Source organism: Crocodylus porosus, unplaced genomic scaffold, assembly GCF_001723895.1.
Source record: "Crocodylus porosus isolate Cpor-Errol unplaced genomic scaffold, CroPor_comp1, whole genome shotgun sequence".
NCBI lineage: Eukaryota > Metazoa > Chordata > Crocodylia > Crocodylidae > Crocodylus > Crocodylus porosus.
In genome coordinates this window covers 71,625,948-71,643,913 of record NW_017728949.1, presented here as the reverse complement: position 1 = coordinate 71,643,913, position 17,966 = coordinate 71,625,948, and the positions used below count along the sequence as shown (strand labels likewise).

Sequence of the window (17,966 nt, the reverse complement as noted above, 5' to 3'; positions counted from 1 at the left end):
CCCCAACCACAACTTCTTCCATTCAATAATAGACACATTTATTTATATACAGTGATAGCAGATAAGAATAATGCAGGCAAGGCAAACAAAATCCCCCACTCTCTGATTTTATATTTGCCAGTCATAGGGCTATCACAGAGGAAAGGTACATCTGACCAGTACATAAGCGTCACTCTGTGGTTCATTCTTGAATGTCACATGTCAGCAACCTGGAGGCTGAAGGCCAAGGTGCACCCATCACTCAGTGGGGTGGGTGAGACAGTCTGGTGGTATGCCCTTTGTCCATGGTGGCCCCTTGGGGATCCTTTGCTACTCTAAAATTCCTCCTTTTGTATCCCTTTTCTCCTCTGATGATTCTTCATTCCCAGGCATTATTGAGTGGTCTTTCTGTGGTCACCATATTGTCCATGTTCTGTTCTGTCAGCATATTCCTTTGTTTCCCAAACCCATCCCATGCACACATCTTAATTTGGGCACTTACTGGTTTCCTAATTTAGGCATTCCCTAGCCTCCTAATTTGGTCTATCTGCCAAAGCAAGAAGTCCCAGGGCTCTGCAGCTGATCATTGTGATGTAGCCACCTTATCTCACGGTATGGAACAGTGTGGTACATATCTTCACTTTCCCAGCCTGTTAATGCCCGCTTGTCCATTGGCCTCAGATGTGGTGTCTGCCTTGTAGGAAACTGTGTCACAAACATGCTTTTAGAAACAAATTAACCCTTGGTGTTCCCTAGATTCATAGAAGTTAGGGGCTGGAAGGGACCTCATGAGATCATCAGGTCCAGCCTAAGGCAGGAAACGCTGCTGAGGTCAGATTATCCCGGTTAGGTGTGCATCCAGTCATCTTTTGAAGATCTCCAGGAAAGGTAACTGTACCATCTCTGGCAGGAGTCTGTTCTAGACTCTGGACACACGGACCATAAAGAAGTTTTTCCTTGCAGCTAATCTCAGGAATGTTCCTCTGCACCATTGTTCTAATACAATAAATGCTTTACATACAAACCGATTCCCTAAAGCAAATCTCTAAAATATCATTTTCTAGCCATTACCCTGCTGGCATCAGAGTAGCAATGGGAGGGGAAGCATAAACCCGCCTGTGGCTCTAGTATGCCCTGGCCCACTGAGGCAAGAGTTGGCAGTACCTGCTGGCCACATTGACAGCTAGGAAGGCAGGGGATGGAGCCTGGCCATGGATCTCTGTATTGTTCTGCCCCTGGGTGGGGCAGACTCCATTTCCCAAACTGCTACATGGAGCCACGTGGGCAGGCAGCAGGGCTGCTTTTGCCCAATGTCCCTCATAGCACCAGCAGAGGCCAGAGCTGCCACCTGGGAGCAGAGGCCAGGACCTAAAAACAGCATTCCCAGGACCTGTTTTGCACTCCTGCTGCCCCCTGCATGCTAGGTAGTATCAACTGGTGGGCTGAATCTAGCCCACGGGCCATATTCTGTCTACCCCTGGTATAATAGCTTCTTTGTATTGGTAAAGAAAGAGGGATGGTTGGTTGCTCTGTCCTTTTTTGCCTTAAACTTGGGAGATGAAGAGCACAGACATGGCCCAGCAGATGCTGCTGCTCAAAGCATTCTGATTCCATGGGCACACAAAAGAAATGGGGTGGGTGCACACACAATTGATATGTTGGAAGAATTCAAATTATTGTTTTGAAGTGATTTCCCTCTCCTGACATCATACATCTCCTAGACAGCATTAACCAAAACATTCAGTCTTAGCTTTTTCTTAGGCTCTTTGGACCAATACTACTGTGTTTGATACTTCCTTGTTGCTTTTTCTCTTTTCTTTGTGGTGGTGTTCATACTTTTCTTTCACGTACATATGCATATCTTTACTAAAAAAAATAATAAATAAACACTTGTATTCGTGTTGTTCAAATTCCTGAGCAGCTTTATCTGTGCCTTTTTTTTTTTTCTTCCTGACCAGTGACATATTCTTATATTTTAGTTGGAGGCTTGTAATTGATTCAGGTATCTGGTTCTGTAAGGCTGCTAATAGCTTCTTACAACTCATTTAAATGAAAAATGGGAGTTATGTCTTCCCCTCAGGTTTAACTCAACCCATAATAATAAGCAGTAAACAACATGAATTTAGTAATCTAAAGATACATCTATAGGGTAAACCATAGTGTAGTATAGAAATGCCTGAGCTACCCATTAGCAGGCTATCTTATATATCAGAAGCCATATAATTATAACAGCAGAGTTACATGTGGGATAATTAATCTTAGTTCTTTTGTGAATGAGCTAGCTTCTTTGCTCTTGTCTTGCACATCTCTACACTACGCTGTGGTCTGCAGTGCAGGTATCCTCTCAAGCCTTCAAAAGACTTAGAGTCCATTTTTCAAAAAAGCAGGGTACCCACAATTGGGACTACGGTGTCAATAAAGTGTAGCACCTATCATCTCCCTCTGAAAATAATGTCATATGGAAAGTATTACGTTATTTTTGTGCATCTTGCTCCTGGCTCTGGCATAGTTTCTAATAAAATGCAATGTCAATAATTTATGCATATAGTTGCATGTAGTTTATTAGCAGATATACAAAAAGCATATGGATTTTTAAGTGCAAACATTCTTCATAATCAGCATGATATGACACTAAATCTAGGTTTATGCACCTTGGAACAATATTTGACATGATTAGGCTTGTGTGAAGGCCAACATATAATTATGCAAATATAGAGATAAAAGAATTTCTAACTAGCTGTAAATACTTCAGTATAAGTTTGAATAAGAGGATTAAGCAAATACAAATGATCTACATAATACAGCATCTGTATAAGAGGACTATGAATTGGATGCAAAGAACTGTTCTATAATTGTACTTCAGGCTCATTTAGTGAATTAAAATGGAATCCTGGCCTACTTTGGATCTTATGCAAAGTCATAACAAAATAGGCATTTTAAAAGCTTACAGAAATGTAAGAAACAGAATAATAGTCTTAAAAGCAATACTTGTGGGGGATATCAGAAAATGAAAGCTGCTGAAGTTTTATTTTTGAAATACCTGGTAGGCTAACAGCAAGGGATTTGGAAACAGTCCACTTTTCATGGCAGAAAATATACTCATTTCTGTATAATACTTGTAGTTGGAAATATGAAAAGTGTGAGGCACTGGCAGCCTAGGAGTCTACTCAGCAATCCTCTTTTCATCCTGTTTGAATTCCTGTTTGGAATTCATTTGTTTTACCTTGTTATTTAGGGCACAATTCAATCCACTGTATTTAATGGTCTTTCTAATTTTTTTTTAATTTCCAGCTTAACTATTTACTGCAATTCAAATATACCCATTTAATTTTGGATGTGTATTTATATATCTGGAGAAAAACAGCAGGAGGTTTCAGATTTCAGAAACAATTAAAAGCCTTGTTCTCCTTTCTGCCTTTCCCCAATGTTATACTGTGGTTTTGCTTGCTCTCAAGGCTTCTAATGTTTTCTTTGACCTGTCTTAAAAACTTTCATCAGTGTGAACAGTAGATGACCCTGTAAAGATTCAGAGGGATTGTTATCTAGATAGTCTGTGATTCACATGATTCTGTCAAATATATGGTTTCTGAGTGCCAAGCTAATGCCTATGACTATTTTGAATTTTGGTTGGTGCGGACAAAATAAAAGAGTAGCTTTGCAGGCTGTATTTTGATTGCAGATAATATCACGCAGTCTGCACCTAGGTATGATGGAGGATTAAGTGCCTGAAGTAGGAGTTAGGCAGAATGCAGGTACCTAAGTCCCGAACTGTGATACAATAAATCTTGCTCAGCTTCTTTTTAAGTGTCTACCCCTGGCACTTCAGAGTTATGACTCCAAAGTTGCCTGGATACCTGGAATTCTGATACTGTAGCAGGGCACTAGAACACGCCTGCTCCTTTAAGGGAGCAAGTAGCCAGGGGGGCCACTTGCAGATGGTGAAGGGGACTAATGAGTGACTCACCTGATTAGAGGGCTCAGGCTTGAGCTATACAAGTCCAGAGCCTGAACAAATTGGGGGCTCTGGTCTTGGCACCTATGAAGGGAGGAGCTCCTAACAGCAGAGCAGCAGGACTCCTGAACTGACAGTGGAGCTGAATAAGAAAATCTTCAGATCTGGAGACAAGGGAAGGTACCTGGAGCAGAGGGGGGATCCTGTCTATAGGTAGGGAGCTCTCATTTTAGGTTAAGCCCACAGAGAGTTTGGCTGCCTGCTAAAGCATGCAGGTGCTTTGATTTAGTTGCACCAGGGTTTAGCCTTGAACCCCACTGGGGCAGGCTCAAAGGCCTATTTTAGAGACATGGACCAGAGTGTCCGTGGGCCCAGAGGGAGCCGAACTGAACTGACCTAGGAGGTCCCCAAACCCAGAGGGGGCTGAGAGCCGGAGCTGAGGGGTCTGTAGGCCTGGAGAAGGGGAGTTTGGAGCCATGAGTCCAAGAACCTGGAGAAGGTTCTTGGACCCATGTGTGGGACTGGAGGTTCAAGAGCTCAGGCAGAGGCTGAGTAAGGGACCAGGAGGTCTGTGGACCCAGACAGGAGCTGAGAGGGTGAAATGAAGACATCAAGGATTGATAACACCTGGGAGGCTTTGGGGTATGGTGTAGGGAAGGAATGGAGTCATGCAATATGCCCTTAAGGCTCCATGTGCCCTTAAGGCTTTGTGGACAAATTGGAGAGAGTCTAGGGAGGCCAACAGAAATGGTGAGGGGGATGGGGCACATGACTTATGAGGAAAGGCTTATGTAGTCTAGAGAAGACTGAAGGGGGATTTAATAGCAGCCTTCAACTACCTGAAGGGGGGTTCCACTTTTCTTGCCTCCTAGGAGAGAGTGTTACCAGCAGATTATAGGTTATTCCTAATTAGAGGCAATCTCTCCTATTCATTAAGATGAGCCAGTGTGCATCAAAGGTTCAAGATTCAAAGTATCATAAAGAAAGAGCACATGAAGTGGATTTTTTGTAGGCTGGTGCTTGGGATAGTAAGGTCCAACTTTTTGGCAGAAATGCCACAAATGAGCCTCACATTCTTCCCAAATGCCACTGTAATCCCTTTCTCTTAACAAACTGGTACTTTGCCTTCTATCCCTGCCCTGCCCCCCATGCCTGATCTGATGCCTTGGTTTCTGCTCTCTGCCCTATCTGCAGCTTTGTTACCTGTCCCACTCCAAAGTGCCACATGCCACACACACAGAGGTTGTCTGTACTACTTGTGGCACCATGGGCATCTCTGGTTTAGAGCACATAACTAGAAGGAGGGTGTCCTTAATTCTGGTATTACTCCTGTGAATATTTCTGAATTTCATATGTAGCAGTTACATATTACAGAAACAGTCCCTGGAGAGTAGGGACCAGGATCCCTGCACTTTTCATTCTATGCTGCACACTGGCACAGCTCCATCAGGAGGAGAGGAGGGTGCCCCAGCCCTAAGCTTGTAGCTGTTTACTCTCCTGGGAAGTGAGAAATGCAAGTCTGAATCTAGGTGTCCCACTTCTTTGGTAAGTCTTCTAAGCATTGCCTTATTACACAAAAGGTGCTTTCCCTTGCCCACCTCTGGGATTATGGCACCAACCGTGGGTAGGGGCTGGAGGCCAAGGCACAGTGGCCTCTGCCCACCCTCCACCACCCTCATATGCAATTCTTAGATGAGGGGCTTCAGGAAATACGGTCAGTATGTACTTGCCAATGTTTTGTCTAAGATCCTTAGTCATATAAAGGATGTTGGCTGTACTGCGTTCTTATTCTGTATACTTAAAGTTCATTTTGTCACATTATGCTTTTCTATACACTCTAAGTCTAAGTAAATTTTAGATATTAATTCATGTATAAATAGTGTACTAATTCATTATGTTACTTCATCTAAATAGACTAAGTAGACAAGTAACTTTTTTTGTATATTCCCTGCTTGTCAACTTAGCTTCCCTAATTGCCAACTTAGTAGTAATCATAGCTAAATAATATTATTTTGAATACCAAGGGGTAAAGGCATCTTGTAATTCTTTCAGAGAGAAAACTTTCATAACTTTCCAGTTAATTAATAAAAGCTGTGGTAATGGTAACCATGGTATCAATGTTAAATGCTTTAGAGCTTGATATACAGTATAATGTACTGTATTTTAAAATGTAATGTTGTCTTCTGAATGTGTTTTTCCATTATAAAGAGACTTCCAGGAATCTGAGTTTCTGGACCCAAAATGTATCCTTTTCTTTCTGACTTCTGTCATCTCAGCAGAAACATGGCAAAAAAGAAAGATTCCTATGGTTTTGGCATTTAAAAAGCAGTAAGTTAGGCAAACCCATAGTCTCCTGAGTGTTTTTTGAGTTTTATGTTTTCTTGACCCTTCTCTCTGCCCTACAAAAACTAAAGCAGCTACTAAATTGTACCATAAAATATTGAATATCTTTAATAACCATATTTAGATAGCTGGTAAAAACTTCTTAATAGGGTTTAGTATCCGTTGCCTCTTGTAAGTTTTGGAGGGCTGCCGAGGTTGAGAAAAGGCCTATTGATAGAATCCTGAAAACTACTCAAAAGCTAATTTTTAAAAGTATTTAGGCATCTAAGGATGCAAATAATCACCGAGTGGGATTTTCAAATTTCGATTAGGCTGCATGTTGAGATCTGTATTTAAAGATCTGGCCCTTAGTTACTTTTCAGAATTTTATAATAGGTCTCCAGACCAGCAAGGGTTAAATTAGATGTGGGCTCATTGCTCTATAGACGCAGTGCTCAAACTTTTGGCCCCACTGGCCAGATGAGTGGTGTATGTAACAACTTGCAAATTCAAGCAGATTGGAATGCAAGCCATCATGGGGGTGATTTGGAGGGTGACACTGAGAAGATCAACGTGCTTGGAGAATTTCACATGAGCCCTAAACAGACTCCTTACCACATAACTCCAAGCAGCAGCACAAACACAATGGATCTAATGAAGATCCAAGTTCATGCAATTCAAGTGGAGTCCCTTTATTATTTCACAGAGTGCTGTGCATGAAAAAGTGCAGGCACCGTCTGTGAGCTATATCTTTTGTAAGGTTGGCATGCTTGGTTGGGTATCATGTGTACAGGTCAGGCCCCATACCACGCTGGTCTGGAGCACCTGGATTGAGCCTTGTGCCACCCTACCGTAGCATGTTCAAATTAGGCCCCATGCCACCCCAGCTCAGCCCGTCATATCCAGATCAGACTCTACACCAGGGTTGGGCAAAATGTGGCCCGTGGGCCAGATGTGGCTCACCAGGCCATTTTATCTAAAAAAAATTTAGAAAAATTAATATTTATCTGCCCCTGGCTGCCTGTCATGCAGCCCTCTGGCTTGCCAAAACTCAGTAAGTGGCCCTCCACCTGAAATAATTGCCCTCCCCTGCTCTAAAGTGCCCCAGCCCAACGTAATCAGGCCCTGTGCTGCCATGGTTGGGTCCTGTGCACCAAGATTGGACTCTGCATCCTGAAAAAAAGATGGGGTAAAATAATTGTACTTTGATTTTCTTTTTGGACCCTGAATAATGTGAACACACTTTCTTTATTCTTGAATAAACTGTGTGTTCTAGACTGGCTTAAAATATGAACTTTGTTTTGTTTTGTTATATTCTTGAGTGATCCTCACTGTGCTGTGCAGAAACATGCTTGATGAAAGTATATTTGGCAAATAGGCTATTCCCAGTTAACTGGCTATCCTCATTAAAATGTTTTATGTCTTTTTAAGATTTGTTTTTATTTGGGATTGCAGTACAGGACAAAATAAACTTTTGGTTTTTTTATCATTATTTCTTGGGTATAAGAGGTAAGCTTTTTATGAAAAAACATTTCCCATTTGCTAAACACTCCATTCTTGTGGTCTCTGTTAAGTGGAATGGTGCTAAATACTAGTATATAGGAGAAAATATTGGTAAATCCATTAAAAGATGAGGGTTTAATCTTCAGAAATAGTAATGGATGTATTGAAATCTGTATTGGCACAAAGGAGTTGTAGTCATAAATGGTTATAGACTACCTATCTGTGGTTGATTATATACCAGCATCACTTGTGAACCAACTAAGGATGCATACAAGAGTTCTCATGAACCACTGGACGTTAAACAGTTTAGAATAAGCAGCTAAAAACTCTTCTGTTGAAGGTCATGCAAGAGTTCAACTTGCAAACTGTCTGTCCTACAAATAGACTGCACTGTGGAGGGCATCCAGCCAGTGGTCCCCAGAGCATGCATCCCATTGTGTTTTGCAGGCTCTGCAAAGGCAACAAGTCACAGCCAATTGGCTGTGGCCCCAGGGGACTGTACCTACTCCTAACAACATCCTTTCCTTCCCAGCCTTTCAGCTGTCAGGCTGTCAGATAGCAGACCCAGAGAGTTTTGCTGTTTTGAAGTGGAAGCTCTGAGCATGGATGAAGAGCTTTGACTGCAGTGATCCTGGGGCCTTGGTCATGGGAAATCCTACCACTGCCACCATGTATGATGCTGTAGGCATGGGGCTTTCAAGTGCCACACTGGGGTTCTGTTCCTCCCTGTGCCTCTTCTAGCCAGTACTTGCACCGCATGTATGCAGGCTGCAGGCCCAGGGCTCTCAAGTACCATTGGGGGTGGTGGGGAGCAGGCTTTTTGTCCTTGTGCTTTTGGCCCTGATGTTTAAAAGCTTCATGCCTGCAGCTACCATATGTGGGCTGCAGGTGCCAGCTTTAATGTGCCCCAAAGGGTGCTGGCAGGTCCAGGCGGTGCTGGTGTATGGCTTCTCCCTGCCTACTTAGGTGGGAAAGTTAACTGCTGCATAGCCCCTGGGCTGTGGAGAGGTAGCCTTGGGGCTGAAGGGGGAAGGGGTTTTGTCTCTGACTCCACTGGATCAGTGCAATCTGACTAAGTCATTGACTGTTCCCTTTTGGAGGGGTTGGGGGGTGGGGGTGGAAGCAGTGCACACTCGGATGCCAAGACAACAGCCAGGAAGCTTCTACTGATAGGAAAACTGTACAAGCATTCATTTAAACGTGGCCAGCCCATATCACACTACAGTTAAAACTCATTGAATGTGGTTTAACTTTCTACACCGTTTTTAGAGTAGACAAAGTATTGTGAACAATGTTTACCAACTGCTTTTACTGGACTAAACATGATTCTATTAATAGAAATGTAACACCGTATGCACCTAAGTTTGAGCAGAAGCTAAATGCTGTTGGAGGTATACAGAAGTCAGGAAATAATACGAAGCTTGTTGACGCAAATGGATATCGTACCATTTGCTTTAATGATCTCTGGATTAAGCGTTGAAAGCAGAGCAGGTCTGGCATACAGTACAAGATAGCAGGGCCTGGCAAATGACAGAAGCAGACAGACAAAAGTTTTCCTCGTCTTCAAAGGCTGCAGAAACAAATCAACACTATGCATCCCCTGTGATTAGTGGGAGAAAATGTTTACTTTAGGGAAAGGAGAAGAGCTTTACTGAAATTGTAGTGTTCCTCCATGCTAGCTGTTTCCATATTCTGCTGTGTGGTGTATGACTGTCTTAGGGTTATAGCAGGTGTATGTGACTTTGTGGCTGTGCTGCATATTACCTTTTTCCATCCATCTAAGGATGCAGGTATGATACCGTGTATTGCTGTAGACAGAAGCTATGCAGTTCCCTTCCCTTTTAAACTTGTTCTGCTGTTTGTTTCCTTTTATCAAAACTAATTATTGTATTGCTGAGGGAACTGATTGAATACACATTAATGATTGCCATTTAGGATGCAGAAAGATAAATAAATTATGTCAACTGAAAAGGGAGAAGGGACTTGCTGCAGGTAATCAAATCTGCAGTAACTATTTCACGTGTCCTGCAGCAGGTGGAGGTTTAATCAGGGCAGCTTACCTTGAACAAAAGAACCACTATCTGAAATTTAAGTTCCATTTACTATGGATAGAAAGGAAGCAGGAAACAATTAAAGCAGATTAACTGATATGTGGTAAAGTGCCTCCATTCCCCTTTTAACTTGGTATAATTTGTTCATTTATGTACAGCTTTACTGTAATTAAGACTGATCAGTTTCCCAGTAGATGACTTAATAAAATGCCCAACACGTGTAAGCCTATTTTGGTTAAGTAAAGAATACAGCATCTTGTACAGGAAGTCTCCCTACCACAGATCTACCATGCCAGGCAGCAGCACATTCAAGCATGCCACGCTGCTCTTTGTCCCCTAACTTCCAAACGGGAAGGAGAGCAACAAAAACGGCATTGTGTTGCAGGAAGACTATTTTGCTCTCTCTCAGCATCACTAATGAGCCTGTCTGCAGAGCCTCAGCATAGGTATTGCACTCAGTGCATTGTGGTGTGTTTGACACAGCAAATTTGAGGCATAAACCTACCCTGAATTTGTTTGTAGCAAAATACTTTGGATAAAATTAGTTCCATGTCCGCGATTTCTCATTTACATAAAAAATGAGCCCCCAGTGTGAAGAGGCAGTGTGTGTCAACAGAAAGGGATTTTGCTGCCAGCATAGCTAGGCAATCTCCCTGAATGACATAACTTAAGCTGACAAAAGGCCTCATCTCTTGGCAAGAACGTGTCTACACCAATGGCTTTGCAGGCATAGCTACATTGGAGACTTGACCTTTTTACAACCCAAATCAACACAGCCATGCAGGCAAAATTTTGTACTGTAGAAAAAGCCATAGAATCATGTCAGTGACAGCTTCTTTAGTCATTAAGTGTGCTATGCCACTAGTTCTCAAGCTGGACCACAGGAGATGCTTTACTTGCCCGTAACCCATGCCCACACCAAATGTTCCAGCACTAGACAGCTCTGTGTGTGCTTGCTATGGCATAGGAAGCAGCAGAGTCACCTTACTGCAGCATTATGCTGAGAGAGAGAGCTAATAAATCCATATGCATCCCTGTGTAAATGTGACTTTTCTGCTTCCCTTGGCAAATGTAATGCATACGGTGCGGCCTAGCGCTGGAAATATTTACGGCAGGGATCAGTTAGGAGTAGGGTGTGGAACTGTGATATGGGTAGAGGGGTACATTTGCTAGAAATAGGGTACATCTATATGAAACATTTACTGCACAGTAGGCTAATTTGCTGTGCAGTAAACGATGTGCAGCTACATGTGCACCCCATTAGGCTGCAGGAAACTAATTTACTCCACAGAACAACAGTAGTTGAAAATACAAGCACTATCCTTTTTTACTCCATAGCAGTGCCCGTGTGGACAGTCTCAGCTGGCTGGAGCACGAGGGTGAACCCCCCTTGTGACCCAGCCAGCCCCTCTGCAGCATGTTGAGCCCAGAGGGGAGCAGCCCCTGGGCTCTGGAATCCTGGTCAGCCAGGGCTGCTCTGCCCTGGCTCAACATGCTGCAATCCCACATGGACATGAAGACGTGGAGCCTGGAAGCAATACGCTCTGGAGTTTATTTATGTACCTTAATTGCACGTGTAGATGCCCCATTGTAAAGTTGGCCAGAGGCCTGAAGGTGGGCACAGAATAAAACGTTTGAGAACGACAGCACTATATGCCAACGGTGTGCAATATGGGCTGACAGATTTGAACCATAGCAGTAGAGAACTAGCATGAGTCTTTATAGCTTGCTGAGTCAGTCTCAGGGTGTGTCTGAACGTGCTTTAATACATTTTTCCTAATGCACATTAAATTTAGTACCACCAGTATGAGGTAGAAAATAAATGTACGTTAATTTGCCCTAATGTGCAGTAATGAAAGTGCATGCTTTTTTAGTGACGCTTAATACGCAGCAGGATATTTTACTGCACATTAGCATATTTGCACAGGTTTTTATGAGACACTTTAATGCGCAGTACAATAAGCTAATGCACATTTAAGCTTACAAGTAGACATGCACTCAGGCTGCTTACAGACATGAAAAGTGCTTTATTTCAAACTTGGCATGCCCCTGCATCAAGCCCAGCGCATGCCCAGAAGAGACATTGAGTTAGTTTGACCCAGCTCACAGCTTCTGTATAGATCAGGCACTTCAGCAGGGTTTTTCAGGTGCTTTTATCTAATAAATGATTGAATTAGCTATTAGATAAAAGTGCCAGAAACCCCACTGAAGCATGCAATCTATACAGAAGCTGGAAAGCCAGGTCAAAGTAACACGCTGCTTCTTCCAGTAAAGCGTGGTTGGTTGGTTGTTTTTTTCACATCTGTTAGTGCCCCTTAGATTCTAACAAATCCATATGTACTCTGAGCTGAGCACAGCGGAGAATATATAACATCAACACTGGCTGGTGGATTATGTGCAGTATTTCAGATTTGCTATGATATGATAAAAAGGTAAATTTTGTTATTTTCCTCCCCTGTAAGGGATTCTTCAAGTCCCTAACTTTTTTCTTGCAAATTAAAAAGAAGAACATGATACGACTTGACCACAAAAATGCATAAAAATGTAGAAGTCCTCCAAATAAAATAAATAAACAATATAAGGCCTGATATGTCATGTATTTTGCACTCATAGCTTCCACTGCCACCAGTTCCCATTTTGTCTGTATAAGGAATGCAGACCTAAAACCTACCTACCTACATGTGTTTCAATTTAATTCTAGCTAAGGTTATATAATTATCATAATTATTTTACAATTAGTGTCACTTTATAACACAACAGAGAATAACATGCCAGTTACTGCTTATCTTTTTCATACATCAACGGATTACAATGCTGGCATAACAATAATTTGTTCTTTAGAATTTAAAAGTCACACACAGTAGTAAATTTGGAGCATGTTTCACTGTGTAGTAATGCTTGCTTAACACCCATTCACAACACTGAAAAATATACCCTGAAATACTTAAACATTTATTTTTATTTCTCTTCCATTATGAATTTTTTGCCTTCTTTCTATCATTTCAGTTTTTCAGTGTTCAAAACAGAGCACTAGATAAATAAGAAAGTGTAAGTTGGCATGTGAAATTGTAGTCAGCTGATATACACAAAAGAAAAGAACACTATAAAATATTACATATTTGATTTCAAGGTCATGCAATAAACATGACCATAACTGGAGGCTGTTTTTTTTTAATGGTAGCAGTCCCAGATGGAGGGGAAAATATATGAATCAGGCTTGACTGTATCCGAGTTTAGAAGTTAAGTGATGTTTAAAAGTTTATACAGTTATTTCTCTATTCAACTTTATTATCATGGTTGTTATTTTTTATTTCTAACTTTTTGTACTATGCCACATTAGAATTAAATTTGAAAAATATGAAAGAAAACGGATCCTAATCTAGCGAAACTCAGTCAATATGAATACTGGGCCACCCCATGATAATTTGTTCACTTGAACTAGATATTTATTGCTTATAGCATGATTTTATTACTGTGTATTTTCCTCCTCATTACTGTCCACATAAGACATTTAGCCCCCGAGCCTAGGATATAATAACCTAGTCAATCATTGTAGTCACATTTTTTCCACTTGTATTTTATCTGCCAATATGCTTCATTCTCTTTTTCACTGTATGCCCTTGTGTTTTCTGAAACAACTAAATGCATTTTAATTTTTGAATTTATGTCTCTATGTCCTGTAAAGATCTTGCTAATACTTATTCGTACTTTAACGTAAAAAAGGAACAATGTAATGGATACCATCATTTTTGTTTGCATCTGTAGGGTACTATAACAGCAACAGTAAAACTACCACACTAACCTGTTTCGTACAGATAAAAGAATCTCTAGTCATGTCACTTATTTTCAGTACAAGATATCTTCTTACAGCATGGCCTTTGAACTATTAGATCTTAAGTTTACTCTCCTTTTTTGTTTGTTTCGTAGGTGACAACGCATGCCATGTTAATAATGGAGGCTGCAGCATGCTTTGCTTAGCCATTCCTGGAGGCAGAGTTTGTGCCTGTGCTGATAATCAGTTTCTTCAGGAAAACAGTACAACCTGCATGAGTAAGATTTCTTGAAGAATGCCTCATTTAATATTACAGTTAAGGGAGGGATAAAGTAAAACCTAAAGATGAAATGAAATTTTAAAAATGTCTTAACTTTATTGCTGTTTTGTGGTTCTAAATAGGGCAAATAACCATTTGTGAATATTTTTTTCCTAATTGAAAGAGATCGGTAAATGTAATAAAGTTTGAAAAGTGTGACAAACTATTAAATGTATAATATTTGAGGGTACAACGTTTGAAAGCATCCCGTAGTGTTGAATTTAATAAAGAACTTGAGTGCTTCTAAAGCTCTTCATTATATCTCACAGTGGATCAAAATGAAAAGACATCATAATTAAAGGCATTTAAGTCGTTTAGGATGCTCACATAAGTAAATATCTTTCATATTTACTTCTATTAGTCAAGCATAGTAAACATTCAAGTTCAAACCCTGAAAAAGTCATGTGTGTATGTGTGTGTGGGTGTGTATATATGTATATGTATGGGTATATGTGTGTGTGTGTTTTTATATATGTATACGTATCCATACATATGCATATGTATATGTGTATATAAGTTCTCAGATTGGTGCATTTCTGTCTCTGAATAATCTATTGAGTGGATGACTTTTTTGAAACACAGCTGAAAGACCCTTGGGCAGATAATAAAATGTAAACATACCATCTGAAGATAGTAATCCATCAATATAATATGGGCAACTTGTCAAATTCCCAGTTTTAATGTTCTGGAAATCTGTCCAATACATAGTTGTATAAAGAGATTTTTTTTCCTAACAGCACATAATTTTTATTCGTCTTTTCAATATTTTTGTCCATCATATTGAACATCTCTGACCTACTTCACTTGTGTCTATACAAAACAAAAATATGGCTTATTAATTGGTTTTATTCATAAATATGCAATTAACAGTTTAATTTTTATTCTCTTCACGGCATGTTATAGCTGCATATTCTTGGGCCGTGAATACTGGTGCATATATAGCTAGAGATCCGCTTACCATGCTCATGAAAAAGGCTTATTGAAGCCAATCAGAATTTTGTCAGAAAGGCATAAGAGCAGATGCTGGCCTATACTGCTCATACAGAAAATTTCACGATACTGTTTAAATGATGGAGAAATAGAGACTGCCTACTTACTACTGGCCTTGTATCAGGTGTAGATCCTTCAGGAACTGTATTGTTAGGCAGTTTCAAAGCAAACATTTCCAGGACTGAGGCTCTTAGATGGAGCTCCAAATGGCAGAGAAGATGCATACATAAAATCAGTGGTATTCAAAATGAGGTTTTTGTTATCTCTGCAGTGCTCCTCTGTCTATATTTGCCAGTCATGCAAGCCAATTCCTTGTAGAGCACCCTCTAGTGCAATGGTCAGCAACGTTTTTAAGCTGTGCGCTGAAATAACCTACTTAGGCTGCATCCAGACAGTGTGGTTGTTTGATATGTGGCGCTGCAGACATGTCTGTTCTCTGCGCTGTAGTGGAGCAGTGCAGAAAAACCCACAGAGAAAAAAAACAGAGCGGCACACAGGGCAGCAGCTTGCATTGCCCCAAACTAGAGCCTGGCCAGCTGGAGCTGCATTTCACTGTTGGCCAGGCTCTGTGCAGCAGGATCTCCACTGCTGCAGCCCCAGGAGGCTCCCAGGACCCCAGGTAAGGCTGCTAGAGCCAGCCCAATGCTGGCCTAAGCCTCCCCTGCCCCACCCAGGGTAGCTTGCCATGCACCAGTGTTCACATGGCACAGGCACTACCAAAGGACAACTAGCTGCGGCACAAGCTGCGCTACCCAGTACCCCAGGGAATCAAATGTCCATGCACATCTGGACATGGCCTTAAGGTCAGAGGCAGGCAGGTGTTAGAATCCAGCCACCACCATGGCAGTATGGGGAAATCTCGTGTTCCTCATCTTCCACTTGCGCTGGCATGAGGAAGCAATCACAGCCAAAGATCCCCATCACCGAAGCCTCATGTCCACAGGCTGCATCAAATGGCTCCACAGGCTTTAGATTGCCAACTCCTATTCTAATGGACTAGAGGAAGAAGGCAGGGTAGAGTTGCACCTTCTAGACTAACTAGATCAGAGAGGCATATGTTTTTGTAGGCCGCAACTTCATCAGAAAGGGAGGGGGGAACAATGGTACAAAAGCTGTTTATGTAAGGGAGAGTCTGCACTGCAGACTCCCTGCCCACAAATTTAAACGACTTCTGCAGAGCTGGTTAAAACTTTTACCTCTGTACAGTAACTGGCAAAAGGCATGTAGACAATACTATGCCTTTTACTAGTTGCCAAGATCTCTGTACCCTTCCTAGGGTGCACTTTATGACCTGAAAGCATAGCTGCTGGGTGGTGCCACAATGATGTGGGGATGCACATGTTTGGTAGTGTCACCTACTTTCTGCCACCAAAAGTTTTGATAAAAGTAACCAGGCTTAAACCAGCATGCAATTCAATGGCAGGGAAACTAAATGAAAGCCCCAGCTATAGATCATTTAACACCTCTTTCCCATAGCCTTGCCTTTTTCCAGAAATAAATTCAATCAAAGAATGTATCAGTTTTGACTGTTGAGTGCTACCTACCATACCTAATCACAGATTGGAGGAGAAAGGGTGTTCACTGCTCTGTAATAACGTTCTATGCATTATTTTCTTATTCCTTTTATTATCTCTTCCTAGATCATCTATGTAACAAGCCCTGTAACCTTTACATTCAAAAACATCTTTACACCCCAAAGTGTTCCTCTGGAAGAAATCTCTTGCATATAATCAAGCTGCTTGAGTTGTGGTTTGAGATTAAGAATTGGGCTTTAGTTTGCCATGTTCTGGCCTCTATGGTTCTCTGCGTGTATATGTTTGATTAATTTTTAAAGTGATTTTTAGACTCACTCTGAGTTTTGTTTTGCAATGTCTGGTTTGTTGTATGAGCTTCTATAACTTTGAAAAAAAAAAGTTCCTGTTCACCTGTTTATTAAAAATAAAGTACATCAACCATAACTTCAGATAAACATGCTGCTGTAGTTTCCAGATGGAATTATGCAAAGCTTACTAAAAACTTAATATTCTTAAGAGATGCAGTACAAGGAATATTTTATATCTACTTATGTGCAGGTAACTTTTTTTTTTTTTTTTTTAATATCAAGCTACTTAATATGCATATTTCTTGGCTTTCTTTTTTCTCCCACAGTTAATCCTGGAGAAGTGTCACTGCAATTGTGCAAACCTGGAGAATTTCAATGTAACAATGAGCGCTGTATTCAGGACCGCTGGCGCTGTGATGGAGATGATGATTGTTTAGATGGGAGTGACGAGAATTCAGAGATTTGTTGTACGTGTTTCTCTGATTATTAAAAGAGTGGTTTCCATTTCCTTTTCCTTTTGAAAATTGCCAGTGTTATACTTCAAGTCTGAGCTAAACTCTAAAGTATGAGGGAAAGAAGACTGAAATTGTAATAGCTAAATAATTCTTGCAAATCTGTCACTTAATGGCATCATTAGCCTCACACATGTAAGCAGACAGGAATGTAATGGTTTCATAGCCTAAATAAGGGCATTGCCTCAGAATAGTGTTTGTGCCTCTGATCCTGGTGTTGTCCCTTCTGGTGCTTTAAAAGTGGCTCCTTGTGTGTCCTAAGTCACTGGTATTATAGTTTGTTAGGGGCACACACAGGGTCTTTTCTTGCAAAAATGCAAATTTATTTGAATACACTGAAGATAGAATGCATTGAATACACTGTGCAGAAGGTTACTTAAACAGCTCATTGCTTTTTGGCTGTGGAGTTTTGAAAGGTGTCCAAAAAGGTAGACAGGTTTGGAACACAATGCTACAGTTTCACTGCTTAATATATCCTGGAAAGGGCATTTGGGACCTGAAATACAAGCAGAATAGATTTTTTTCCCCTCCTCAATGACTGTATTTTCTACTAAAAAAAAAAGAAGTAGAACAGGAATGCTTGGTACACTTGATGTTCATGCAAAGAATTTATTTGCAGTACATAAGACTTACATTAGCACTTTTTACACAAAAATTTCAAAGCACTTTAGAAATATTTCTTAACTAGTGCTTGTGACACCATTATATGCTAAGCAAATATTTCTCTATTTTAAGTCGTCTTCA

The 17,966-nt window shown here is 41.0% G+C and overlaps 1 protein-coding gene across 1 annotated transcript in view; it reads left to right on the top strand.

The window, feature by feature from the left end:
- The window catches only part of LRP1B (LDL receptor related protein 1B), a 1,585,724-nt gene that overhangs the window by 894,943 nt on the left and 672,815 nt on the right, over positions 1-17,966 (top strand). Inside the window, exons 15-16 of the mRNA XM_019553609.1 lie at positions 13,735-13,857; positions 17,037-17,177. Of these exons, the coding sequence (XP_019409154.1) occupies positions 13,735-13,857; positions 17,037-17,177 (264 nt within the window). The remainder of the gene's footprint in view (positions 1-13,734; positions 13,858-17,036; positions 17,178-17,966) is intronic.